Genomic DNA, 26,307 nt, shown 5'->3' with positions numbered 1-26,307 from the left:
TTTTTCACAGGCATGCATAATTAGGGGGCATTTTTTTACACTGGTACACATTATAAAGGGGCATTTCTTGCACTGGCATACATGATAAGGGCCATTTTTTGTACTGACATACATTATAAGGGAACATTTTTGGCACTAATGCATATTTTAAGGGGGTATTTTTTTGCACTGGACTACATTATAAGGGTGTATTTTTTACACTGGCACACATTGTAAGGAGAAATTTTTTGTATTGGCGCACATTATAAGAGGGCATTTTTGTACTGCTGTACATTGGGGCATTTTTATACTGGCACACATTATAAGGAGTGATATTGCTACTGGGGGACATTATGGTGAGATTTATTACTACTGAGGGACTATGGGGAACATAATTACTAGTATGGGCACAATGGTCGTGGACATTACTATTGGGGGCACTGTTAACACTAAGGGCACTCTGGTAGAGAATTATTACTATTGGTGGGACTTTTGGGCACACTCATTAAATGTGTGGGGCACCCTGGCATAGTATCAGCTTAGCAGAATTATTTTTGTGGGACATTATGTTTACAATTACTATTAGTGTCAGGGACACAATTTGCTGGGCACAGTTATTTTTCGAGTGCTGTGTGCCAATAATTGTTAAAGGGAGCACTATCTGTGGGGTACTAGTATTTTCTGGGGGACTGTGCAGAAAGGTATTGGGAAGCACAGCGGGCACAGTATGTCAGGATAAGGTGTTCAGAAGATAGGAGGATGATGGAAAAGTGGTAAACTAAGATGTCTGTTTGTCAAGCTCTGCAGAGAAAAGAAATGGATGAAAGTAATCATCATGGTGGTCTGGTCTGAATGGAGAAGATGAGGAAAAAGAACATTTACATCAGAGTATACATCACTAAATGTAATAGGTATGTGGTGCTGTATTACCCTGAATGTTTTGTACCGCTGTATCAATTTTTTTTTCCAAGTGTAGGCTGGAGAGCAGGGGTTACGTTGGGTATTTGACATGGGGGGAAACGCTGTTTCAATTTTCCCCTCAGGCAGCAGAAACGCTAGGTGCACCCCTGACTGCAGAGATATTGCTACACATTTGGACAAAATTGTTGGCACCATGGCTTTCGTTAAAAAATGAAAAACCCACAATGGTCACTGAACTAACCTGAAACTGACAAAAAGTAATAATGAATACAAATTTACTGAACATTAACTAATGCAAATCAGACATTGCTTTTTAATTCTGGTTCAAAAGAATAATTTGAAAGAACAAAATAATGAAACTGGCTTGGACATAAATGATGGTACCCCTAAAAAAACTTGAAAATAATTTAACCATAGGGACACGTTAAACTAAGGCATGTCCTGTAATTAGCATTACAGGTGCCTTCAAACTTCAGTTGAGTCAGTCTTCCTAGTTAAAGGGTTAAAAGTAGTTACTGTGCTGTTTGATATTATGGTGTGTACCACATTGACATGGACCAAAGAAAGCTAAGGAGAGAGTCGTCTCAGGAGATTAGAAAATTGTAGACAAAAATGTTAAAGGTAAAAATTATAAGACCATCTCCAAACAGCTTGATGCTCCTGTTACTATAGTTTAAGGTCTAAGGGACTGTAGCCTACCTCCCTGGAGGTGGCCGCAAGGGTAAAATTTATAAAAAACTGAAGGGATTGACTAATACAAATGGTAACCAAAAAGCCCAGAACAACTTTTAATTTAGAGGTGAACTCCAAGGTCAAGGTACATCAGTGACAGATCATACCATCCATCGCTGTCGTAGCCGAAATGGACTTAATGGTCGACGAGTAAGCCACTGTTGAAAGCAAATCATAAATAAACAAGATTGGAATCTTCCAAAATACATAATGACAAGCCACAAATCTTCTGAGACAAAACTGGAGGTTTTCAGCAAGTCAAAGGCTTTATACAAAGAAAAAGACATTGTACCTATTATGATACAGGGGGGAGGCTCGATTATGTTTTGGGGCTGCTTTGCTGCCTCTGGCACAGGGTGTCTTGAATCTATGCAGGGTACAATGAAATCACAATACTATCAAGGCATTCTGGAGCAAAACGCGCTGCACATTGTCAGACAGCTTAGTATCACCAAAAACTGCTTTTAATGTTTTGCAAATAAAGGACTGAAAGTGCAAGCACTTCATAAAAAGTGAGTATACATGTAAGCTAAGAGCTATATACAACAGAATCGTATTGAGTTTTTTCTTCACACCAGTTTCGCTTAATATCCTCTATAGTGTTTTAACTACTGTACACATTGTTAGACATTATTGGTATCAGTGGGTTTTAGTAAAATCATGGATTCCACCAGGAATGCACAATTTTACTACTGTGCTTCCGCTTCTACACTTACGTACTTGGTAGCTGCCCGTCATTGGTGGCAGTGGAGACTCTTAGCAATGGACAGTGGGCTGTACAGGGAGGAGAGAATACTTGCTTTTCAATCCTTCCTGCAACTGCCGAAGGCACGTCGAAACGCGCGTTGGGGTAGCGCCATCCTGGTTGGTCCCCTCCTGGTCTGATCCTTGGTGAGTCTTCATTGCTCTCTTACACCCCGGCTTTCCTCCATCAGGATTGTTACTTTTTTTGCTAGGCTTTTGCCTGTTGGCTGGGTGTCTGCAGGTCCATGCTTGTGTGGGCTTGGAATTTTTTACTTTCAGACTCACCATTTTCATCTACAATCATTCTATATCTGCGGTTTATTCTTTTCATTATATATTGCACCCGCTGATTATATACTATCATCCATGACCCAGGGTGGCGCTGTTTTCTCCTCTCCCTGCTCCTTTTTGTTCCCTGTCCTCCTGCATTTTGTGTATGCAATTTTGATGTCTTTTTATGTCCTAATAAAACATTTATAATAATTACTACCTGGCTTTTTGAGCTCCATTCTTCTTCTTTTTTTCTGATACAGTCCGAATCTGCACTGACGGGCAAACAGCAGCAGATTATATGCACAGAGTCAGATGAGATGTCTGGCCTTCTAAATCAAAGCACTAGGCCCGTATCTGTAGTGGTGCTCAAAGCTCTATAGCCCATTCTTTAGTGCTCCAACTGTCTAATTAGCATAAAAATATCTCAACAGTGAAACAAGGTAGAAACAAAAGAAAATGTAATTTTAATCAATGTAATCAACTCTACAAAGCAGTATGTCTGGTTTAATGGGGTTGTTCATGTTGACAGAGGCTCTTTATCCTTTCAAGATTCTCATTCTATATTGCTTTCTGAGTACAGGAAAACATTTGTCTTGCTTTTGTTAGTAGAAAAAGTAAAAATGCAACTAAAGTGTATGGTTGAATTGAACGCCTGGCTGATTGCCCAGGAGAATGACAAAGGCTACCATAACAACTAGTGTAGAGATGGCCTACAATTTAAAAGTAGAACAGTACAAGGATAACACATTTTTTGCTGCTATTTGTTAGACAGCATGCCAGGCATTGGCTTCAACTGGTGTTGGAGCAACTTAAAGGGAACCTGTCACCGGGATTTTGTGTATAGAGCTGAGGACATGGGTTGCTAGATGGCCGCTAGCACATCTGCAATACCCAGTCCCCATAGCTCTGTGTGCTGAAAATTCCACTATGCCTAGCTCTCCAAGGTGGTGGTTTATTGGGAAAGGGGAAAGGCATAAGATGCAACTAAAGATGAGCAAATTTCTCAAAGTTCATTTCGGGACTGATTCTAATGAGTGCTCGAGAGTGCTCAGATTGCTTTAAAAAGTGACACTCTTTAATTTCAAGAAAGCAGAAGTAATGTCAAAGTGACAGTGACATATATGGCTATAGATAAACACATGGTAGATGGTGATATCAAACAGACTGTTTAATAACACCCACCGTCCACAAAATATCCTCTTTTGGTAGCAGATGCCTTCTTCTCTGTCTTCTGACATGTTGAACGGTGTCTGTCATTTTAAGAGATTCATCCTAATTGAATTTCAAAAGGTTTGGATTTGGCTGGAATCTAACTTTTTGGAAAATTTAAGATGAATTTGAATAGTTGAGAATTGATTCACTCATCTCTAGATGCACCATTTTGGGACACATTCTCTTGCAAAGTAAAGCCAACCAACAGGTGGTAAAAAATTAGACAAAAGTGTATAGCCATGCACGAAATTTATCATGTGCCATGAGCCACTATGATGAATTTGAAGCATCTTTAGACTGCGTTAGGCTGTCTATATGTAAATCTGCCTAGTGTGTACAATTTTTACAGTATATAAATGCAGAACACTTTATATATGCTCATGAATGTGCAGGAAATGCAAGAAAATGTCCATCTACATCAGTGACCTTCTACTATGAGAAGCAGGTTAAAGACAAATGATGACTTCATGTAAGAAGCTTGGTCATTATTCCAAGAATGTGAACTAATAAATATATGCAGTGATCTCTGTGGGCATTTTGCTTATTAATCATAGCTCCAGAAGTACAGAAGCCAAAGATATGTCCGTACCAAAGAACACAGCTTACCTCAAGTGGAAAAGGAGAAGTCGACCTTCTGCCTCGTAATCGGAGCTGTCATAAATGTACTAAGGGCACATTTACATGAAGCAATATAAACTTATCCAGGTACTGGATCATCACTTTTCAGGAGACATCTAGCTAAAAAAAACTTCAAGGAGAATGTCACACAGTCAAAAAGACTCTACAATATGGTTATCATAAATTGTACTATGGAAAATGGCAACAAATGATGGTCTAAAATGTATTCACTATATTTTCTCACATTAGACATGTTGATCACAATAACACCAACATTACAAGTAACTATTTTTAGTAATAAAAAGTCTGGCAGTAACATCAAGGACATGTGGGAACCTTGAGAAGAGGTGTAGCTAGAGGAGGACTGGGGAGGCATGTGCCGAGGAAAGAAAGGGGGTTTTGGCACTGGCACTGGCAAAAAAAGGTTACGAGTAGAGATGTAATAAAAATGAGCATACATACATTTTGGAAGCAAACCAACTCTGTGTATTGTAATAGAGTGGTTGTGCAACAGAGCAGCAGTGCCAGAATAAGGTAGGATGATGATTAGGCCCCTCAACTACAAATTAATTAAGACCAAGTTGAACTGGGAGTCCTTCTTATCTCCCTTTCAGAACAACAAAAGAAACCTGTACAATGCCCCTGCAAGTGTGCAACATTAGATAAGGAGAGGAGGAATAAAGGAGCATTTACACACTCCAAGGAGAAGCCGATTGTCAAAAAGGAAGCATTCCTTCCCAACATTCAGCTGCTCATCAAGTGGAGGTGAAGTGCAGCATTCATATGCACCGATCATCTCCACACTATGAGTAAGAGCAATCACTATTGCTATTGCTCATCCCGATACAAAGTCATTGCTCCTAGGCAGTAGAGTGTTGTTTAGACAGCACACTCTGCTACCTGGGAACGATAATTTAGGTCTCCGCACCTCTGAGCATTTAGATTGTTGCTCTTTCATCAGGTGATCTGTAGGACCTTTAGACGAGCAGATCTTCAGGAATGAGCGTTCCTAGGAACGTTCATTCCCGATAATTGGCCCGATATTTGGGCGGTGTAAATCCACTTTTAGTCTAGAAAGGACTATTTCATCAAGGATAAGTTGGACAACCTATAAGTAAATGTTCAATGTAAATTTTCCTTATAAAACATTGGATGAATGGTATTCTTGTGTTATCGTTTAAGCTTTTCATGTATACTAGTTCTTGTGTGAAGTCCTTAACTTCCTCTCTATCTGGACTTAGAGTACACTGTAGAGAGGCTCTTTGTCAGACTGTTGGTCAGAATAGGGAAGAGTGAGGGATAGTGACTAGAGATCAGAACATTTTTAGAATTTTTTTTTTCGGTTTCGATTTGGGTACAAATGAAATATGCTTCAATTACCCTAATAGTTGGCATATAACTTTCTCTGGTCTCCTAGGATTTTTTTCTAGAAAAACTCTGAGGGAGGCTAGTAACACTCCTAAGCAGTTCCTACTGCAGTGCCGACTCCTATGAGGAGTCTTCTTGTGATGTCTTCAGGCTGCTGTGTGCAGGACCGCAAATCCGCATGGCTGGCAGCAGTATTAGATGTGACAACCAGCACTGCTGCTCATTGGCTACCTGTGCCAATGATGTTTAATGCTGCTGTGTAGTGCTTCAGAAGTCAGGAGCTAAAGGACTCTCCATAGCCATGGATGGAGAGGAGGATGCAGTTCAAGGGGCGATTTCACAGCAGGGGTTTTTACATTCAAGAGCACCAGGCAGTAGTACATTTTGCCCTTATTATAATCTGCTCCTGGCTGTCACTGTGTAAAAGTAATTCTCCAACTTGTCACCACCCCTGCCTGCCACAAGATGGGGCCTCCTGAAGCCACCGCTTCACATCACCTCATTAATGGTGCGTCCCTGAATGCACCCTTAGATTGTGTTTGTCTATGATTGTGACTTAGATAATCGGACCAAATTTTATTAGTCATACATGCAGAAATCAAAGTAATTCCAAATGGTTCACTTACCTTTTCTTAGAACTGTAGATAGAAAGATTTAAGTAACACTATGGGCCACATTTATTAAGACCGGCTTCAGCAACTTAGATATGGGTATCGGTCTTTGCATTGCCTGGAAAGCTGATGGTCACCAGTTGGTATAAGTGACAAGTAGATTCTTTGATCATTAGTAAACATTTATGTTTGACCACCACATCTAAAATGTGAACAGCCCAACCTGGATCCTTTCAATTGATTTATTGTGGTTAATTGCAGTCACATATGAATTGTGTCATTTACTTGCCCATAAAGCATTACTTAACATGTATTTATTAGAACCAGTGATTGATTGGGGTGCCTTAGGCCTACCAATCAAATTCATTCAAGAGGCCCAATGTACAGCTGCATACAGATATTACCTGTCCACATAGCGACAGGCAGCAGCAAGACGCTCAAGTCAAGATGATTGATTATGAGGTTCTTGCAATGATATAAGGAGTATACTGTCCAGTGTGCCTCTGTGCCTAGAAGTCTTCTGCAACACCCAGTGGAGCTAAAATAATATACTGGGAATTCTCTTAAATAATCTACCCACTTTTTTATATTGAGGCATAGGCAAGTTGAGATTCTGTAAGCTGCCTATTCATAGATAGCGCAGTCAGTCTACTGTGCCATGTGCCACTTATGCAAGGGGTGGAGGACTGAGGCCAAACCTTACTTAAGAGCCCACCATTGGATTTACCTGTTCCCTGGTGGGCCAGTCCGAGCCTGACTGGAACCAAGTCCTAATCACATTAACTGAAGTTATGATTTTAATTAAATAAAGACATTTGTTTTATGCTGCTATGGTCTATTTTGGTACTAACTACTGACACAGCAAAACCTAAGAAACTACATGTACATGCAATTTCTTACAATGTGCCTAAAAGCAAAACAGAAAAAGTGTTTAAGAATATAAATTGTGCTGTATCTGTAATTTTTGGCTATGGGCTGAGGAAGGAATTAGTCTGTATATGAACTGTATATGCTTTGGAATAGAGTTAAAGGGAATGTCCATGTTTAATTTTTGCAATACATCTAAAATGAATTCAATTGGCAAATGTTTATTACAACTTTCCTGTCATTCTGCGTCTAAACCTTCTATGGCTAACTATGTTTCTAGAGATGTGTTTTCATGGTAACATGCTGCAAAAAAAACCTCAATGCATCTGTTCCTCTTCCCTTGTTAATCTACCAAATATATGTAAGACCCAGGGGCAAATAGAAGAGAGTGTGTTTGCAGGAACAGACTACACAGGGTCTGTAGTCTGTAACCACGGAGACACATTGGTCTGTATGTGAGTTGTAGACACAAAGCAAATGTTTAATTATACTTTTTGAAGGCACAAAAGCATAAAGATTTAGCTTTTTTTTAAGTTCTCAATAATGCATTGAACATTTTCTTGTAGTGGTTAATTATGTAATCTGTGCCATAGTTGAAAATACGCCCATTGCATGCATCAAAGAAGGTTGTACATCCCTGAGTTACAGGAGTCAACACAAACTACCCACAAGAGCATTCTGTTTCCAAGAGACAAACTAACACAATGTATGTACAGGGCTCTCTATGGTATCAGATATCCCATCCTTCTTCATTCTTATTATAATAAATGTTAACATGGTCAAAGTTTAAAAATATTGCAAAAATGTCAGCCATTACAAGTCCTATGGAGGTTGTCGTTACATCTCTATACCAGAGAAGTAGACTCTCTTACAATCAATTTGACCTGGGGTGTCAATTTTAAGGAATTTCCCTACTCTTCACTATTAGCCCCTGCAAGGGCATGCAGTATGGACTTTTCTGGTTTTATTACCAGGTCCTGCTCCCCAGAAAAAAAAAACAGGATCCTGTAAAGTTGGCATCCGTTTGAGTCATTTCCATCTGAGATCCCTTTTTTTTAGACAAAAACATGCATGCAGGACTTTTTTTTCCCGTCTAAAAAAAAGGATCTCAGATGGAAACAGCTCAAACGGATGACATCTAATGCAACAGGATATTTTTTTTTTTTTTACAGGATCCAGTTTTTTTTTTTTTTTCCCTTTTGCTCTCGCTTCTTCTGAACGGAAAGCTAAATGGTGATGTGAACACAGCCTTACTCCAGTTTTAAAAAGTAAGTGGGAAAGCGGGCATTGTTACCTTTTTAGCAAGTCACAAAAAATTCCAAAAGCCACACTAATAAGGAAGGAGGGGTGGTGGAAAACTGGAGTAGCATTTTTAGACAAATGTGTTGTGTTTAAACACATGTCAAATGTGACAAACAATGTGTGCCATTTGATAAATTTGGCACCAGGTACTTCAGTGCAGACTCCCAAAAAACTGACTTCAAATATTGATAAATTGATACATGATAAATTCCTCCCACAGTCTCCAGCACTAGCCTTAATATTCTTTGGTGCATTGCTTTCCCTTTTAGCACTAGTTTTATAGCTAGATTTGAAATTTAGTGGTCTAGGATCCACCCTAGGAGCTGTAATGGCTGTTATTTCCTGTCGTGACATTTGTAAATCACAAAAAATGACATTTCTTAGCAATAACCAAAACATTTCTGGATAACATTTAAAAAATTTGGGAGAGAGTAACTCAAGTTTTTTTTTTGGGGGGGTAAATACTTAAAGGGTTTGGCCACTTTCTGGTTATTGTTGACTAATGTGTGCGTGAGATAATTATGGTACTTACTAATATAGTTTTTGTTGACATTCTGCACCATTTTCAATATTTCATAAGTTATGCCCCTTGTTTACAAATTCTTTTAAGCTATCCACACAGAGATCCTGTTCATAAAATGGTTGTTAATGGAGGGTCAAATCACCTCCATACGATGTGCATCGTATTTGTGCAGGCGCATTGTGTGAATGGAGGATGCAATTTGGCTGGTCATATGACCCTCCATCAGCAGCCATTTTATGGACAGGACCTCTATGGACAGGACATCACAAAAGGTTTTGTAAACAAGGGGCATACCTTATGAAATATAGAATATGGCGCAAAATGTCATCAAAGACTATATTAGTAAGTGCTATATAATCATCTCACAAACATATTGATCAGTGATAACCAGAAATTGGCCAATTCCTTTAAATGTACAGTAAGTAAATTATTGTAGATGTGTATTGTTGTGCTCTCTGACTTCAGCAGTGTGAGCTTGTTGCCCCTAGGTGAAATTCTCATAGAATATTTCATTATACTATTATTAGCCTATTAAACATGTGTGTTTTTGTTTCAAAAGGCTTACACCTTATAAGTCACGGATTTCGTCGCATAGCAGTTTAAAATCTTGCAGTGCAAATGTATAAAAGTAATGTTCTTGTTCAAATAAGACCATAGATTCATATATATATATATATATATATATATATAATATATTGTGTATTTTGATCATTTAAAATAAGGACAAAGTGCATGATAACAGGCACATGGTGAAAAATTTTAAAAATAATTTTGATTGAATGAAAATGCATATAAAATGGCTGTCCAATGTCTTTAAACATACACATCAACCTGATTGTTATTTGTAACCACTGGAGATGGCTTGCTTTTAACTCCATCCGTCCCACCTTTTGATGTGTCAACAAACAGAAGTCTTGGAGTCCACAAGGCCAGTAGTATTCTTTTGTACTCTTTGCGAAAATTTTGATTAAGAAGACCATAGATGGCTGCATTGAGGCAACTGTTAAAGTAAGCCATAAAGTAACTCAACACAAATAGCCATTTCGGGATCTTCGGTGCCACCTGAAAAGGATTAATGGCTACAGCAAGGCCAATGAAGTTTAGAGGTCCCCAGCAAACAGCAAAAAGCACGAACACAACAAACATAGTCAAAAAGTTCCGGAAATCTGCCGATGTCAGCTTCTGCTTGGAGTCTTGTCTTACTCTGTGCTTCACTTGAATAACCAAGACCCATATCCTGAAGTAGCAGTATGTTACTACAGCCAACGGGACAATAAAATGCACCACAACTACTGTAATTGTGTACGAAGAGCTGACAGTCTGGGCAAAAGTGCACGAGAAAATCCGTGGGTCATATTGGAGAGATCCAACAAAAAAGTTTGGCACAATTGCGATAACAGTCAATACCCAAGTTAGACACAGATAACAAAATGTGCTTTTCTGGTTGTAAACCTTGTCATACCGCAGGCTATGGCAGATGTAGCAATACCTGTTAATGGCTATGGCTGTAATATTGAAAACAGAACCTATGACACTCAGTCCCATCAGAAAGCCACTGATTTGGCAATGGATATTTCCCAGCGTCCATCCATTATGGAAAATAGCTATGAGAATAACTGGATATGGGTATACTGCTACCACCAGATCTGCAACAGATAGACTGACGACAAACATGTTGCCTGGAAAAAAAAACATAATAATATTAATAATAAAATATAACATAATTGTAGGTGGATGCATAGAAAATTTGACAAAAATGACACTATTATAACATAAAACAGACTAAACTAAAGGATAGAACAAACAAATTCAATTAAACTAGTTTGACATTAGCACTACAATAGCTGGATATTACCTTTCCCCGCTAGAGCCCATTGACTATAGTGGGATATGGCGTGGATCCTGGTGTTTCCAGCTTTAGTGCCAAGATTCTGTATTTGTCCAGCCGAATCTCTGCACTAATACCTAAAACAGGCGTTCCTATTATAGTCAATTTCCGGCTATGCAGGTTAAGATGGACTCAGGCATGATGGAGCTGTGCTTCAGGAATGGGGATGTCCAGAGCAGGTGTTTCTTTTTTCATTCACCATATCTGATCACCCCCCATTTTTTGAGGGTCTTAAACAACCCCTTTAATTTATGTAGTAGTAATTCAACTGAAACGAATCAATATAGTGAACAATAGATTGATTTACAGCAGGCACCCTTTAAAGGGAACCTGTCACCGGGATTTTGGATATAGAGCTGAGGACATGGGTTGCTAGATGGCCGCTAGCACATCCGCAATACCCAGTCTGTGTTCTTTTTTTGTGTATAAAAAACGATTTGATACACATGCAAATCAACCTGAGATGAGTCAGAGCTTGAAAATATGACTCTTCTCTGGTCACACGAGTAAGATATGACTCTTATGTTAATTTGCATATGTATCAAATCGGTTTTATACACAATAAAAGCACACAGAGCTATGGGGACTGGGTATTGTGGATGTGCTAGCGGCCATCTAGCAACCCATGTCCTCAGCTCTATACACAAAATCCCTGTGACAGGTTCCCTTTAAATTTGTTATGTTGGGCACAACTTTCCTCGCAAAATATCCCCATTTATAATTATCCAAGTACAACCAATACATTGGTGATTAATTATTTTAACTTCATTATTGTCAAAAATAACAAAAATTTTCTCTATGCGATGACAAGACCTAAACTACAGTATCACGAATTCTAGATCTGCCAGCTTACTAGAGATGAACTGGATCTAGCATTCAGATTTGCATATAATTAAATAACTGTATAAGCCTGATCTTGGATACAGACCAATGTAATGCATCCAAAATCACAGATATCAAATTATAACTAAATTCACTCATTTTTTAAATTAGAATTCAGGATTGACACTAGAATCCAAACCAACAGTAAATTAGCCAGAATATAGTAGAAAGCTGAGTTTATTATGGATACCTTAAAAAAAATATGAACTTTGCAGTCTGCCCAGATGTGTGAGAACCTGGATTTACAGTAAATAAGAAACTGCTTAAAGGGGTATTCTCATCTCGCTTATTCATCCTTACCTGCAGTCACTCTGTTGTTCACTTCCTGGTCTTCTGCAGCTAAGGCTGGGCGGGCTTAGGCTGTTTGAGTGAAGGCCGGCCACACCTCCTTATGACATCACTACTGCTAATGTCAAGAAGCGCAAAGCAAGGGGCACCTTATCAGAGAAGACGTGGGACCAGCTGTTATGTGACCTTTAGGTTCAAGGTGCCAGTGACAAGGGGACAGAGCACAATAGCGAGGTCTGCTCAGTGAGAGCTGGAGGACGCTGAGCACATTCTTTCACTACACGGCAGAGTGTAATCGGACACCACTCCAGCACCGCCTCCCTCTCTCCTAAGTCTGCACTGCAAACAGAGCATGCGCGGCTCTGTTTCAGAAGAAGCAGCACAAGGCAATAAAGAACAGCCGGCCATGCGCATTCATGAAAGAAAGGAGAGGCCAGCCACTGGATCGATGTGATTAATCTGCACATGCGCGGCCCCTGCATTCGGCAGGCGAGAGGTGGCCGTAACTAGGGGAGACACAATGACAACACAGAGGTAGGAGGGGAAGGATTTTATCAAAAAGGGAGGAAATTGGCTAATACATTATATTTACAAAAATGATTATGGTTATATCATTAGCAGATTAAATAGTGATCATTTTAAAATCCCAAAAAGCAACATCTTAAAAAAAAAAGAAAAATAAATCTGTTGTCTGAAAATTGTTAAAGGAGTAGTCCAGGAGTTGGATATGGATGGCCAGGCCATCCACATCAGATTTCTGGGGATCTTATACCCCGCACCACTGCCAATCGGCTGTTTAATGTTAATGGGAGCAATGCTGCAGTAACCAGCTCCATCCACTAAACACTGGAGCTCTGATGCCGGAGAAACAGCTGATTGGTGGGATGTGGGGTGTCGGGCCCCTGCCCATCAGATGTTTGATTGCCAGCTCATTTTGATATAAAATAGCAACGTTTCAGCAGCAAAGCCTTTTTCAAGCTATATAAACTTTGCTGTCGAAACCTTGCTATTTTTTTCTGTGTTAATAAACACAAAATTGGATTCAAGACTGGGAGTACTGCGGTTTTTCATCGATTTTTTGGGCTACCAAGGGGGCCCTCAGGTCGGGGCCTGGCACTGCGAGCACCGCCGCCATTTTACACAGAAATCGACTAACAAATGGTGCTGTCCTGTTTTCACTTTGACGAGCTCCATAAAATAACTTATTTAACCTAATTTAACATGTGCTTTTTAAGTGTAATGAAGCTCAGGAGTATGGAATTCAGCTTCGGGAAACAATTACAGTAAAAAGATCATAGACTTAGAGGTTTAAAAACATGCCAAGAGAGGTGTTGTTTTAAGTACAAAGGACTGCAAAACGAAATGTTATTTTTCATTGGGTCGTTAGTTCTGATAAGCTTTCATGTAAATCATTAACAGTAAAGAGAATATTTCAGGCATCTCAGCCCAGAGAACTTCCATAAAATATTATTTTAAATATCAAATTCATCTGGAGTTAGTTATATACATGTAGATCTTTTTTTTACAAATTCATACCAGAATGCAATATTCACTGCTAAATATAACATTGAGAATGAATTTAATATTGGTATTATAGGATATAATAGAGACAGTATGGGGGGGTCACAATATATCTTTTGTTTGCTCTTTCAAAAAAGACTTACTTTAAAAAGATGACACTAAGTTCTCATGCTCTGAGTATGGAACCACAGGTGTCCCATGTGCCTCCGCACTGCCTCAGTAAGCATGGCCCTGTGACCTACATTTAAAGCACAAACATTAAATTTTTGATAATATTGTTTTCATATTTAATGTCAATAGCCTTATTTTAAAATACCTAGAAATATGTTGTTTTCACACTGATCACTATGACTAGAACACCTCTTTAACAGGAAGGCAACTGTGAATTTGAAGGATCAATGAACACATAACACTGTGAAATGTGCAGTGGAGGAACTAAAAGGACCAAACCAGTTTCGAAGCCTGTCATCTAAAAACAGGAACCAGAAAGAACTAGACAGCTGAGGCTTGGGAAAACATGTCTTCTGCTCTGACATGCCTGTTTTTGGTGCACTGTACATATGGTAGGGCAAAATGTTGGCATAAAACACATTAATCCACAGATAAATTCCTTTAATGCCAACTCACAATTATTTAGATGGTACCCCTATAAGTTTTGTTACTGACCTGCATACGTATCCTCTTATGGCCACAGTCTACTTACAACAAGAAGAACTCCAACAATGTGGTTGCAGAATTGTTGAGTGTTATTAAGGAATGCTGATGTACAGATACCTTACTGTGCGGATGCACACCTTCCACAGCGCACGTCCTTCTACTTCTACCTCTCCTTCTCCAGTGGTTTGAAAAATGCTGTATGTGGCCGAAACGTCACATTTGATCTGTACAGCCGCATTCCTTAATAAAACTCACCAATTCTGTAACCACATTGCCGGAGTTCTTTGATTTCACTGCGAACGGGGTGGGAACCCGACTCCTAGCATTAACCATAGCAGAGTACCACAAAGTTTTGCTTTAATATTCATTTAATATTTATTTTAGAAGGAAAACATAATCTGGAGTGGGTTTTACATATATGACACTGAGCTCAGGGTAACCTAGTGGCCTACACAGTCTCTGGATCTCCATCTTCTAGAGTACTTTATGGATACTCATTACTCAATGATATAATCTGTCTGAAATGTTTAACGCTATCATGTCAACTTATAGCAATCTATGACGTAACTACAGCACCTACTCATAGCGCTACTTGGATTTGCAACACAGGCCTAAATGGGATATTTATTATATCCAAATGCAAAGCATCTATCAAGGCCCCAGCAACCATGTAACATAATATAATGGGCTCTTGTCATGAGGCGGATGGGGCTTTGTGCTTCTTCATATACCAGGCCCCAGGTGAAACTGACACTTCTGCACCCCGTTGTAGCATGGTTTTTCATCACCTACAGCTGTCTCTGATATTGTATGTACAGGCATGACTGATACTTCCCTATGTACTATATTTACTGTATACATGTGTATGATTTAGGCAAATAAAAATTATATAGACTATACATTTGCTTTCAACTACTATACCCTTTTATATGTGTCTTTCATCAAATTCATATTTTAGACAGAGATAATAATACATAGAGCCTAATCTAATTCAAGGTGCTTATGAAGATGGTGGAGGTTCAATATCAGATAGGACTGCACAAGGAGGCACCAGTAATGAAACAACACATATGGTAGTAATTTATTTTTTGTTAATATCAGACCAGCAAAGGTGCTGTCTTAGGGTCCATTCACACGTCCGCAATTTTGTTCCGCATTTTGCGGAACGGAATTGCGGACCCATTCATAAGGAATGGATACGGAATTGAAGACCTGCACTTCCGGGTTCGCAATTCCGTTCCCGAAAAAAAATAGAACATGTACTATTCTTGTCCGCAATTGCTTGTCACCTAACAGAACTATCTTTGCAATCTACAGGCAGTTGTCATTGGTAACAAGACATTCTATACTCCACAGGTGGTTGCCACTTACTAGTCTCTACATTTCCCACACAGGGTATCTGCACTAGGCAGGACAGATTTTTTGCACTCACATTGAACACCTTCCACAGGGCAATCTCTTTACTCAGGCCTTAGCATGTCTCATGGAACACATCAATATGCCCATTACAGCCCATAGTATACACTATGGGTGGTTGCAGGACCTAGTAATCTCTCAGGTCAGAAATGGTTCCAAACCACTTGGTTATCCAGGATAGTCACCTGCGGTGAGCACTCCGTAAAGTGGCCCAGTCATTCAGCAGCAGTCCAGAACAGGTCCACACTGTCTGTAACTATTACATCACATCTCAGGGGCTTGGATTCTCTCAACAGGTCCAACTCCAACCACAGATCGTCCTCACGGCAAACTAAGGGTACTATTACTATTACTAACCCCTTACATGCTCTATATCCTTATATACCAACAATAGCTGGAACCAGCAATTATATACACCGCATGGTAACTGACCATAAACCTTCTACAAAAGCAAAAACAAACCCGCGAATATGACCATGTAAATTGAACAAATATACAAACATACAAAATGAATAAAGCCCAGTAGGGAAATGCAGAGGCGTCTGGATAAAATACCCCCAAGCCAGTACATGTGTCAATGAATACTAATTGCATATAGTTACCGCTGCATATATGATACACCAAGGAATATCCAAAAGGGATGAAACAATCACTGCGCTAGGTGTAAGTCTAATTTATAAATACTTAAATATGCCACAGGCATGTGCAACTTGAACCTGTGCAAAATTAGGAGATCAATTAGCATAAAAAATGTGTGGGGTACCACAGACACCTGGTACTGACACATAAGCAGCGATAACAAGCATGAATAAATAACAGATGACCAACCTGGCTGGAGGGACGGCCCGACGTCCATTTCGCTCACTAGCTTTTTCAAAGGGCGCATTGATTGTTTCATCCCTTTTGGATATTCCTTGGTGTATCATATATGCAGCGGTAACTATATGCAATTATTATTCATTTATTCATGGACACATGTACTGGCTTGGGGGTATTTTATCCACACTCCTCTAAATTTCCCTACTGGGTTTTATTCATTTTGTATGTTTGTATATTTGTTCAATAAATATTTACATGCTCTATATTTTGTTACCATAATGCCCAGCAAAAGTAATACCTGCCACTATTATTTCAGGCACATGTAGATTCACCAAGCCATGTCATGTTTGACTTTCACTATTTTGTCTAAGGCTGTATTGCTGTTTTGCTGCGCCCCATCTGAGTGTCATTGTCTTGTAGAGAAAGTTGGAAGGGAGTCCTTGCAGACATCATCTCCTCTTTCATCCAATGTTTGAACCTTAGCAGAGCTCTTTTTCTCTATTTCTCTATGATCCTATCCCAACCTGAACATATCGTCATTATTATTGGACATTTGCTCTTGCAGCTAAAATGTTATATAATAGACTGTACATTGTAGTCTTATATTGCTGCAATTATATACAAAACATATAAAGTATCATATTTCATCAACCTTTCCTGCCCTCTCTGTATATCTCTCAGATATTCGTTCCAATCTAATCAAGTTAACTATTGCTTGTCGCCACTGTCCCACTGTAGGAGGGTCTTCATTAACCCATTTTCGAAGTATAAGAAGTCTAGCTTAAAATAATACTTTACCCAAAACCACTCTTGTCTCCTTGTTTAGTTTAAGGTGTTCTGTGACCCCTAATATACAATTTCCCTTCAGGGACCCTTTGGACCCGGGATTTTCAAATTATTTATGGTTCAAATAGCCTTGCGGCTAATAGATTCCCGTTTGCGGTCTAATTTAAAATATAACATTTATTATATATTCCTTTAAAAAGATATACGGGAAGACAAAAAAGAAGAAAAGAAATGTGTCTTAAAATTAAAGTGCCCTTGTGCTTGCAGCAATAATTGTTTTCTTTTTCAACGGTTACTGCTTATGTTTGCAGTCTCTAATCATAATGTATCTACCATATGTATCTACCTAATATACAAACTATCTGGTCCTCAGAAACTTGAACACCCAGCAATACCAATACAATCTCTGTAATTTCCTACCAATACCTAAAAAGTTTTGGGCATCTCCAAAAACAGTGTATAAGGTCCGCTTTCTCTCCCCCACATTTTGGGCACTTATCAGAAGTTCTCACCCCCATTCTCTTCAACGCCCAAGCAGATCGATGTAGCCTATGGACTATAAAGAACTGAGAGATCTTATGTGAGGCCCTTTGTGACACCGCAGTGTAACTTCTAAGAGCATCTTTCCACATTTCTTCCGTAAAAAACGGAAGCTCTTTTTCCCATTTTTCTCTGGCAAGTATTGTAATCCGTTTTTTTTTTTTCCTCCATCAAAATCCCATATCTTTTTGCTGTTATTCCTCTTTTATCTCCTCCATTTGTAAATTTATCTGATTGTTCCTTTCTATATTTGTCTAGGTTCACCACTGTCCTCATAGGAATTTTATGAAAATATTTATAAATCTCATTTTGGGGGATTCCAAACTCCCTTACCAAGGTACCCAAATCCTTCAGTTTATCTTCTTCAAATACTTGAGCTAAGTATTTCATCCCCCATTTATCCCAGTCTATATAAGCTCTAATCGTTCGCAATTCCTTTAAATTGGTATTTATTCAGATAGGTGTATACTGCAAATAAACTTTAATCCCTAATATTTTCTTAAATTCCACCCATATATATTCCATTGAATTCAATATTCTATTTTGTGTAGTATTTTTCCCCAGTGTCCCTGACTCCAAAACCTCTAAGTGATTAATTTCCCCTCTCCAAACCATTCTCATTAATTCCTCCCTTGCCACTAAATCCTTTAAACTTCCCTTTATCTAACTATACTGTGTTATTAAATAATAAAAAAAATAAAAACAGTTAGGAACCGCTAATCCACCCTCTCTTACTGGGAGCTGAAGCACTTCTCTTTTTAACCTAGGAATGGCACCTTTCCAAATAAAATCCCCCATTAAACTATCTAATAACCTGAAAAAGGAATTCGTCAACCTCATAGGGGCGTTTTGTAAAACATACAGTATTTTTGTGAGAAAAATAATTTTAATTAAGTACACCCGACCCTGAATTGACAACGGTAGTCTTTTCCAAATGTGAATTTTAGTTCTAAGTTCTTTTATTAAGGGAAGTACATTTAGCTTTTCATATTCTTCTATATTTCTAGAAATGTGTATACCTAAATATTAAAAACTCTTGTGTTTCTCCAGCACATGCACCCTTAAACTATTCTGTGGTTGCCCCTTCCCTAATAACATCATATGGGATTTCCCCCAATTGATATTTAAACCAGAAAAAAAATAAAAAATCTATATGTATTACTCTATTAAACTCATCCCCAGTGTTGTGCATAAATAATAAAATATCATCGGCATACATTGATAATCTTTCATTTCCTTCCCCATATTGAAAACCTTTAAACTCAATATAATTTCTTATTATGCATGCCAAAGGCTCTATTGCAATAGCGAATAGTAATGGGGAGAGAGGGCATCCCTGCCTAGTGCCCCTATAAAGGGCAAAAGGCAGGGACAAGCTCCCATCCACCATCACTCTAGACCTCGGGTTGGAATATATAAGTTGTATCCATCTTATAAATCCCTCCCCTATACCGACCCTTTTCAGAACTGCCCATAAATACTCCCACTCGATACAATCGAATGCCTTTTGGGCATCTAGTGAGAGTATAGCTTCCACACCATTTTCTGTTCTATTGGCTTCCATATTAAGGTACAACCTTCTTATATTTGAATATATTGTTCTTCCGTTATAAAACCTGATCTTCGTGAATTATCCCTTTAACCCCTTCCCGACCTATGACGAGTATACTCATCATGGCATTAAACTGTCACCATGTCTGCAGACATGGTGACAGCGCTGAGTGCCGGCTGTTACACACAGCCAGGCACCCAGGGTCAATGCCGAGGGGGGTCCTGTGACCCCCCCGTATCAGCGATCGCTGCAAACCGCAGGTCAATTCAGACCTGCGGTTCGCATCGCTTTCTGTAGTTTCTGATCCCTGCGGTCCCTGACCGCGGGCATCCGAAACTTTAAAATTACCAAAATAAAGTTTTTTTACCCCCCCCCCTGCACTCCTGAATGATTTCATGGCGGTGGGAGGTGCAGGGGGGGTGTTGCGGGCGGTGCGGGAGGCGGGCGGTGCGGTAGGCGGGATCGCGATCCCCCGCCGGCCTCCCCTTGAATAATCGTTGGCGTCTAGTGGGTATACCAGGGTGCCAGAACATTGCTGACACCCTGGTATAAACGGCTGACATCTGTGCTGTGATGTCAGCCATTTAACCCTTTCCATACCGCGGTCCGTACGGACCGCTGTATGGAAAAGGTTAACAGTCAGGGAGCTCCCTCCCTCTCTCATCGGGGGCTGCTGTGCCTTTGCAGCCCCCCGATGGGAGAGGGAGAGAGCCCCCAGACAGCCCCCTGACACCCCAGTCCTCACCCTTCCCCGTCTGCGCAGTTGTGGCAGACGGGGAAGGTTCCCATGGCAACAGGATGCCTCAGGCATCCTACTGTCCATGGTGCTGAACAGATCTGTGCTGAAGGCATAGATCTGTTCAGACAAAGTGTAAGTAAAATACAGTGCAGTACTGTATAGTATAGTGTACTGTACTGTATTATACAGACATCAGACCCACTGGATCTTCAAGAACCAAGTGGGTCTGGGTCAAAAAAATGTTAAAAAAAAGTGAAAAAAGTAAAGATAAAAAAAAACACATTTATTACTGAATAAAAAATAAAAAATAAATACACTACACATATTAGGTATTGCCGCGTCCGTAACGACCTGATCTATAAAACAATCATGTTACTTTCCCCGCACCGTGAACGCCATAAAAATAAAAAAATAAAAACTATGAGGAAATAGAAATTTTGCCAACCTTACTTCCCAAAAAAGGTAATAAAAGTGATCAAAAAAGTCACATGTACGTCAAAATAGTGCCAATCAAACTGTCACCTCATCCCGCAAAAATTGAGCCCCTACATGAGACAATCGCCTAAAAACTGAAAAAACTATGGCTCTCAGACTATGGAGACACTAAAACATGTTTTTTTTTGTTTCAAAAATGATATTATTGTGTAAAACCTAGATAAATAAAAAAAGGTAGACTTATTAGGTATTGCCAAGTCCATAAAAACCTGCTATATAAAAATACCACATGACCTAACCCCTCAGGTGAACACTGTAAAAAAAATTAAATAAAAACGGTGTCAAAAAAGCAATTTTTTTGTTACCTTACATCACAAAAAGTGTAATAGCAAGCAATCAAAAAGTCATATGCACCCCAAAATAGTACCAATCTAACCGTCATCTCATCCCACAAAAATGATACCCAACCTGAGACAATCGCCTAAAAACTGAAAAAAACTATGGCTCTCAGACTATGGAGACACTAAAACATGTTTTTTTTTTGTTTCAAAAATGATATTATTGTGTAAAACCTAGATAAATTAAAAAAAGGTAGACATATTAGGTATTGCCACGTCCGTAGGAACCTGCTCTATAAAAATAGCACATGATCGTACCTGTCAGATGAACGTTGCAAATAATAAAAAATAAAAACAGTGCCAAAACAGCTATTTTTGGGGAAATTTTCCATTTTAATCCATTTTTTCCCATAACAAAGCAAGGGTTAACAGCCAAATAAAACTCAATATTTATTGGTCTGATTCTGTAGTTTATATAAATGCCCCATATTTGGTCGTAAACTGCTGTATGGCCACACGGCAGGGCGCAGAAGGAAAGGAATGCCATATGGTTTTTGGAAGGCAGTTTTTGCTGGACTGGTATTTTTGACACCATGTCCCATTTGAAGCCCCCCCGATGCACCCCTAGAGTAGAAACTCCACAAAGTGACCCCATTTTGGAAACCACACCCCTCAAGGTATTCAAAACTGATTTTACAAAATGTGTTAACCCTTTAAGTGTTCCACAAGAGTTAGTGGCAAATGGAGATGAAGTTTCAGAATTTCTATTTTTTGTTACTTTGCCTCACAAAAAGTGTAATATAGAGCAACCAAAAATCATATGTACCCTAAAATAGTACCAAAAAAACTGCCACCTTATCCCGTAGTTTCCAAAATGGGGTCACTCTTTTGGAGTTTCTAACCTAGGGGTGCATCAGGGGGGCTTCAAATGGGACATGGTGTCCAAAAAAACTGTCTAGCAAAATCTGCCTTCCAAAATCCATATGGCATTCCTTTCCTTCTGCGCCCTGCCACGTGCCCGAACAGCAGTTTGCGACCACATATGGGGTGCTTCTTTAAACTACAGAATCAGGGCCATAAATAATGAGTTTTGTTTGGCTGTTAACCTTTGGTTTGTAACTGGAAAAAAAAATGTAAAATGGAAAATTTGCCAAAAAATTTAAATTCTGAAATTTAATTTCCATTTGCCAATAACTCTTGTGGAACACCTAAAGGGTTAACAAAGTTTGTAAAATCAGTTTTGAATACCTTGAGGGGTGTAGTTTCTTAGATGGGGTCACTTTTATGGAGTTTCTACTCTAGGGGTGCATCAGGGGGCTTCAAATGGGACATGGTGTCTAAAAACCAGTCCAGCAAAATCTGCCTTCCAGAAACCATATGGCGCACCTTTTCTTTCTGCGCCCTGCCGTGTGCTCGTACAGCAGTTTATGACCACATATGGGGTGTTTCTGTAAACTACAGAATCAGGGCCATAAATAATTAGTTTTGTTTGGCTGTTAACCCTTGCTTTGTTACTGGGAAAATTGATTAAAATTGAAAATTTGGCAAAAAAAATTAATTCTGAAATTTCATCTCCATTTGCCAATAACTCTTGTGGAACACCTAAAGGGTTAACAAAGTTTGTAAAAATCAGTTTTGAATACCTTGAGGGGTGTAGTTTCCAAAATGGGGTCATTTTTGGGTGGTTTCAATTATGTAAGCCTCACAAAGTGACTTCAGACCTGAACTGGTCCTTAAAAAATGGGTTTTGGAATTTTTTTCCGAAAAATGCTTCTAAACTTCTAAGCCTTGTAACGTCCCCAAAAAATAAAATGTAATTCCCAAAATGATCCAAACATGAAGTAGACATATGGGGAATGTAAAGTCATCACAATTTTTGGGGGTATTACTATGTATTACAGGAGTAGAGAAACTGAAACTTTGAAATTTGCTAATTTTTCTAAATTTTGGGTAAATTAGGTATTTTTTTGTGCAAATGAAGTACAATATGGGACGAAAAAACAATCTCAGAACGGCCTGGATAAGTAAACGCGTTTTAAAGTTATTCACACATAAACTGACACTGGTCAGATTTGCAAAAAATAGCCTGGTCCTTAAGGTGAAAAATGGCTTGGTCCTGAAAGGGTTAATCACCTTAGAAAGCCTACCTGCCCAAACTCTTGCCAACATTTTTACGTCCGTATTTAAGAGAGATATTGGTCTAAATGGCAAAGAACAACTAGATGCTCGGGATCTAGTTGTTCTTTGCCATTTTTTGGAATCAATGTAATGATTGCTTCTTTCTTTGAGTCTGGTAAATCGCCTATTTTTTGGGCCTCACACAGTGTTGCTCTTAATTCTGGCATTAACACCTGTGCAAACGTCTTGTATATTTCAAAAGGGAGTCCATCACACCCTGGTGTTTTTAATGGTTTCACAGTCCCCCAAACCTCTTCTATTTCTAGAATAGATATTTATTTTTCAAGGTATACCTTTTGGGGCTTAGATATTTCTCTCAATACAATCTGATCTAAATATTGGTCCAGATGCTCCTCCTCTCTTACCTGCTATATGATAAAGTGCATTAGCGTATTTTAGCCTTTTAAATACTCCTCAGCCTCTATATGATTCGCCAATAATCATTTCAGTGGTGTTCATGAAAGGGCACACATATATAGAGGTCCACATTGCAAGGTGAACTGCATAAAAGAGGGACCACTGGAATGAGGCTAGCAACGAGACATTATATATATAAATAAACCAGCATAGAAAAATAGCATGTCAGTACCTTACTACATTACATATAGTCAAAGTTTGAAATAGCATGTAGGTACCTTAATACATTATATAAAGTCAACCCACGCAATTAAGACAGTAACAGAGGCTTTATACAACTTTATATAATCTTCTTCCTCAGAATTTGTCTATTTTTGTTACAAAGTCATCTTGCTGTACTTGAGAATATAATATCTTTCTTGTGATAATTCCAAACATAAAACTAAATTATTTATACTCAGTTATACTATGGTGGCTCACTTCAGGCAGAGTTCTGGATAAGGTGCTGCTATAGAGGGACACCCACCCTCTTAATGTGAATAATCAAAGTATAATCAAGGTTCGGGTGAGCACACAGCACTTGTACCACAATATTTAATAGTACATAAAATTTAATTAAATCACAATCAATTACGCGTATCCAATATAAAAACCACAATTTGCATGCTTTAAAATACAGATAAAGTATAATAAGATCAATAGTTGAATGTCCACATAGACTGAATTTTTTAATGGGATGAGTCCCTGTATCCACCGCTGCATATACGTGTCTGCACCTTTAAGGATTACTGTGCAGTAGCTTAGCTTCTGTGTCCAGTAATATATATACCATGGAGGTTAATGATCCAATTTTTAGTTTCTGCACAGTATTCGCGTGCACTGTGTTAGCCGCAGATTCCAATCTGTGCAGCGTAGTTTAACCCAGCTACACTCCTGCTCATAAGAAGTTCAGTCCTCAATGGTGTCTAGCAGAGTGTGTGCGGTAGGGTTATTAATGTTTAGTTGTTATCTCCTGCCCCTTACATAAGATTTTGCAAGTAGTTTTGCAAGTGAAGGCTTCTTACCTCCTGTCGGTTAGTGTCCAGTAAGCCTCTATGAGGACGTGCGTGTTGAAGGTGCGTTGATTGGCTGAACATATAGCCAACATAAGAAAGGGGTATGACAAACACTGTCTATCCAAGCACTACAAGGATGTTCACAATAAAGACCCGGCAGGCTTGGTATTTATGGCACTTGAAAAAGAACTTCATCAAACAGATGTCCAGAATAGAATCCAGACACATTTATGAGTTTGGTTCGTTGCTGCCAGTGGGATTAAATGCAGAATTAGAGATCTTCGGGTTCTTATAGACTGGCTGCCCCCGTTCCGACTCTTGCGACTCATTCGGGTCGTTTATCTACACTGAGTCGCAGACTCGGAGGGGGGCCCCCAGTCGTATACATCACAACCAACTCCGATATTATTTGGATGAAGAATCGTACATTTATCGATACACCTGACTGTGCATTTCATATATAGTTCTCTCTCATTTGTTTTAATTTTAATTTGAGCATATTTTACACTTTTATATATTTATGAACTGTATTTATTTTTTAATAAAGTTGAATATATAGAGGTCCAATGACCAAGAGTATTGTTGATTGAATGCATCCGCAGAATAGAATATATGATCCCATATTGGTGCTTTTGTTAACTAGGAATAACTTATATAGGCAATCTGCAATAAGAATTTGGTTCATACAAGATATATAGAATGCATTGAAGAACAAATACTGTGAAAAACGCATGTATACAAAAAAACGCATGAAAAAAATGCATGGGAAAAACGCATGGGAAAAACGCATGCGATTCTTTTTTTGGAAATTAATCCAGTGTTCCAGGATTTGGTGCTTAACAAGGATATAAAAGGTGGAGGCAGACAGGTGATGCTGTACCACTGACGAAGGGAAAGAGAGTTCCCGAAACACGTCTGGGCTGCACACCTGTGAGAGAAGCACCTCCGCACCTTTATGCATGGCCATGCTATCAATATCCAAATAGAGGAATATTTGAACAAACAGGACGCAGAGCAAAGTGTTGCACATTCACGGCTCCTCATTGATTGAATACAGATCACGCTCCAAATCCCGCGAGACTTCGGGGAAGAGGACTATCGGAAGGTAAGAGAGAGACGCCGGCAGTGCCCCGCGCCACTTGCCTTCACCCCACATCGCCTTCAACGCGCACGTCCTCATAGAGGCTTACAGGACACTAACCGACAGGAGGTAAGAAGCCTTCACTTGTAAAACTGCTTGCAAAATCTTATGTAAGGGGCAGGAGATAACAACTAAACATTAATAACCCTACCGCACACACTCTGCTAGACACCATTGAGGACTGAACTTCTTATGAGCAGGAGTGTAGCTGGGTTAAACTACGCTGCACAGATTGGAATCTGCGGCTAACACAGTGCACGCGAATACTGTGCAGAAACTAAAAATTGGAACATTAACCTCCATGGTATATATATTACTGGACACAGAAGCTAAGCTACTGCACAGTAATCCTTAAAGGTGCAGACACGTATATGCAGCGGTGGATACAGGGACTCATCCCATTAAAAAATTCAGTCTATGTGGACATTCAACTATTGATCTTATTATACTTTATCTGTATTTTAAAGCATGCAAATTGTTGTTTTTATATTGGATACGCGTAATTGATTGTGATTTAATTAAATTTTATGTACTATTAAATATTGTGGTACAAGTGCTGTGTGCT

The 26,307-nt window shown here is 39.1% G+C and overlaps 1 protein-coding gene across 1 annotated transcript in view; it reads right to left on the bottom strand.

Moving 5' to 3' along the window:
• Positions 1-9,963: 9,963 nt before the first annotated feature.
• Positions 9,964-26,307, bottom strand: part of GPR50 (G protein-coupled receptor 50) — a 192,052-nt gene continuing 175,708 nt past the window's right edge. The window contains exon 2 of the mRNA XM_044268506.1: positions 9,964-10,829. Coding sequence (XP_044124441.1) covers positions 9,964-10,829 — 866 coding nt within the window. The remainder of the gene's footprint in view (positions 10,830-26,307) is intronic.

Source organism: Bufo gargarizans, chromosome 9 (genome assembly GCF_014858855.1).
Source record: "Bufo gargarizans isolate SCDJY-AF-19 chromosome 9, ASM1485885v1, whole genome shotgun sequence".
Lineage (NCBI taxonomy): Eukaryota > Metazoa > Chordata > Amphibia > Anura > Bufonidae > Bufo > Bufo gargarizans.
The sequence above is the reverse complement of the archived record's forward strand: the minus strand, read 5'-3'. Positions and strand labels throughout refer to the sequence as shown.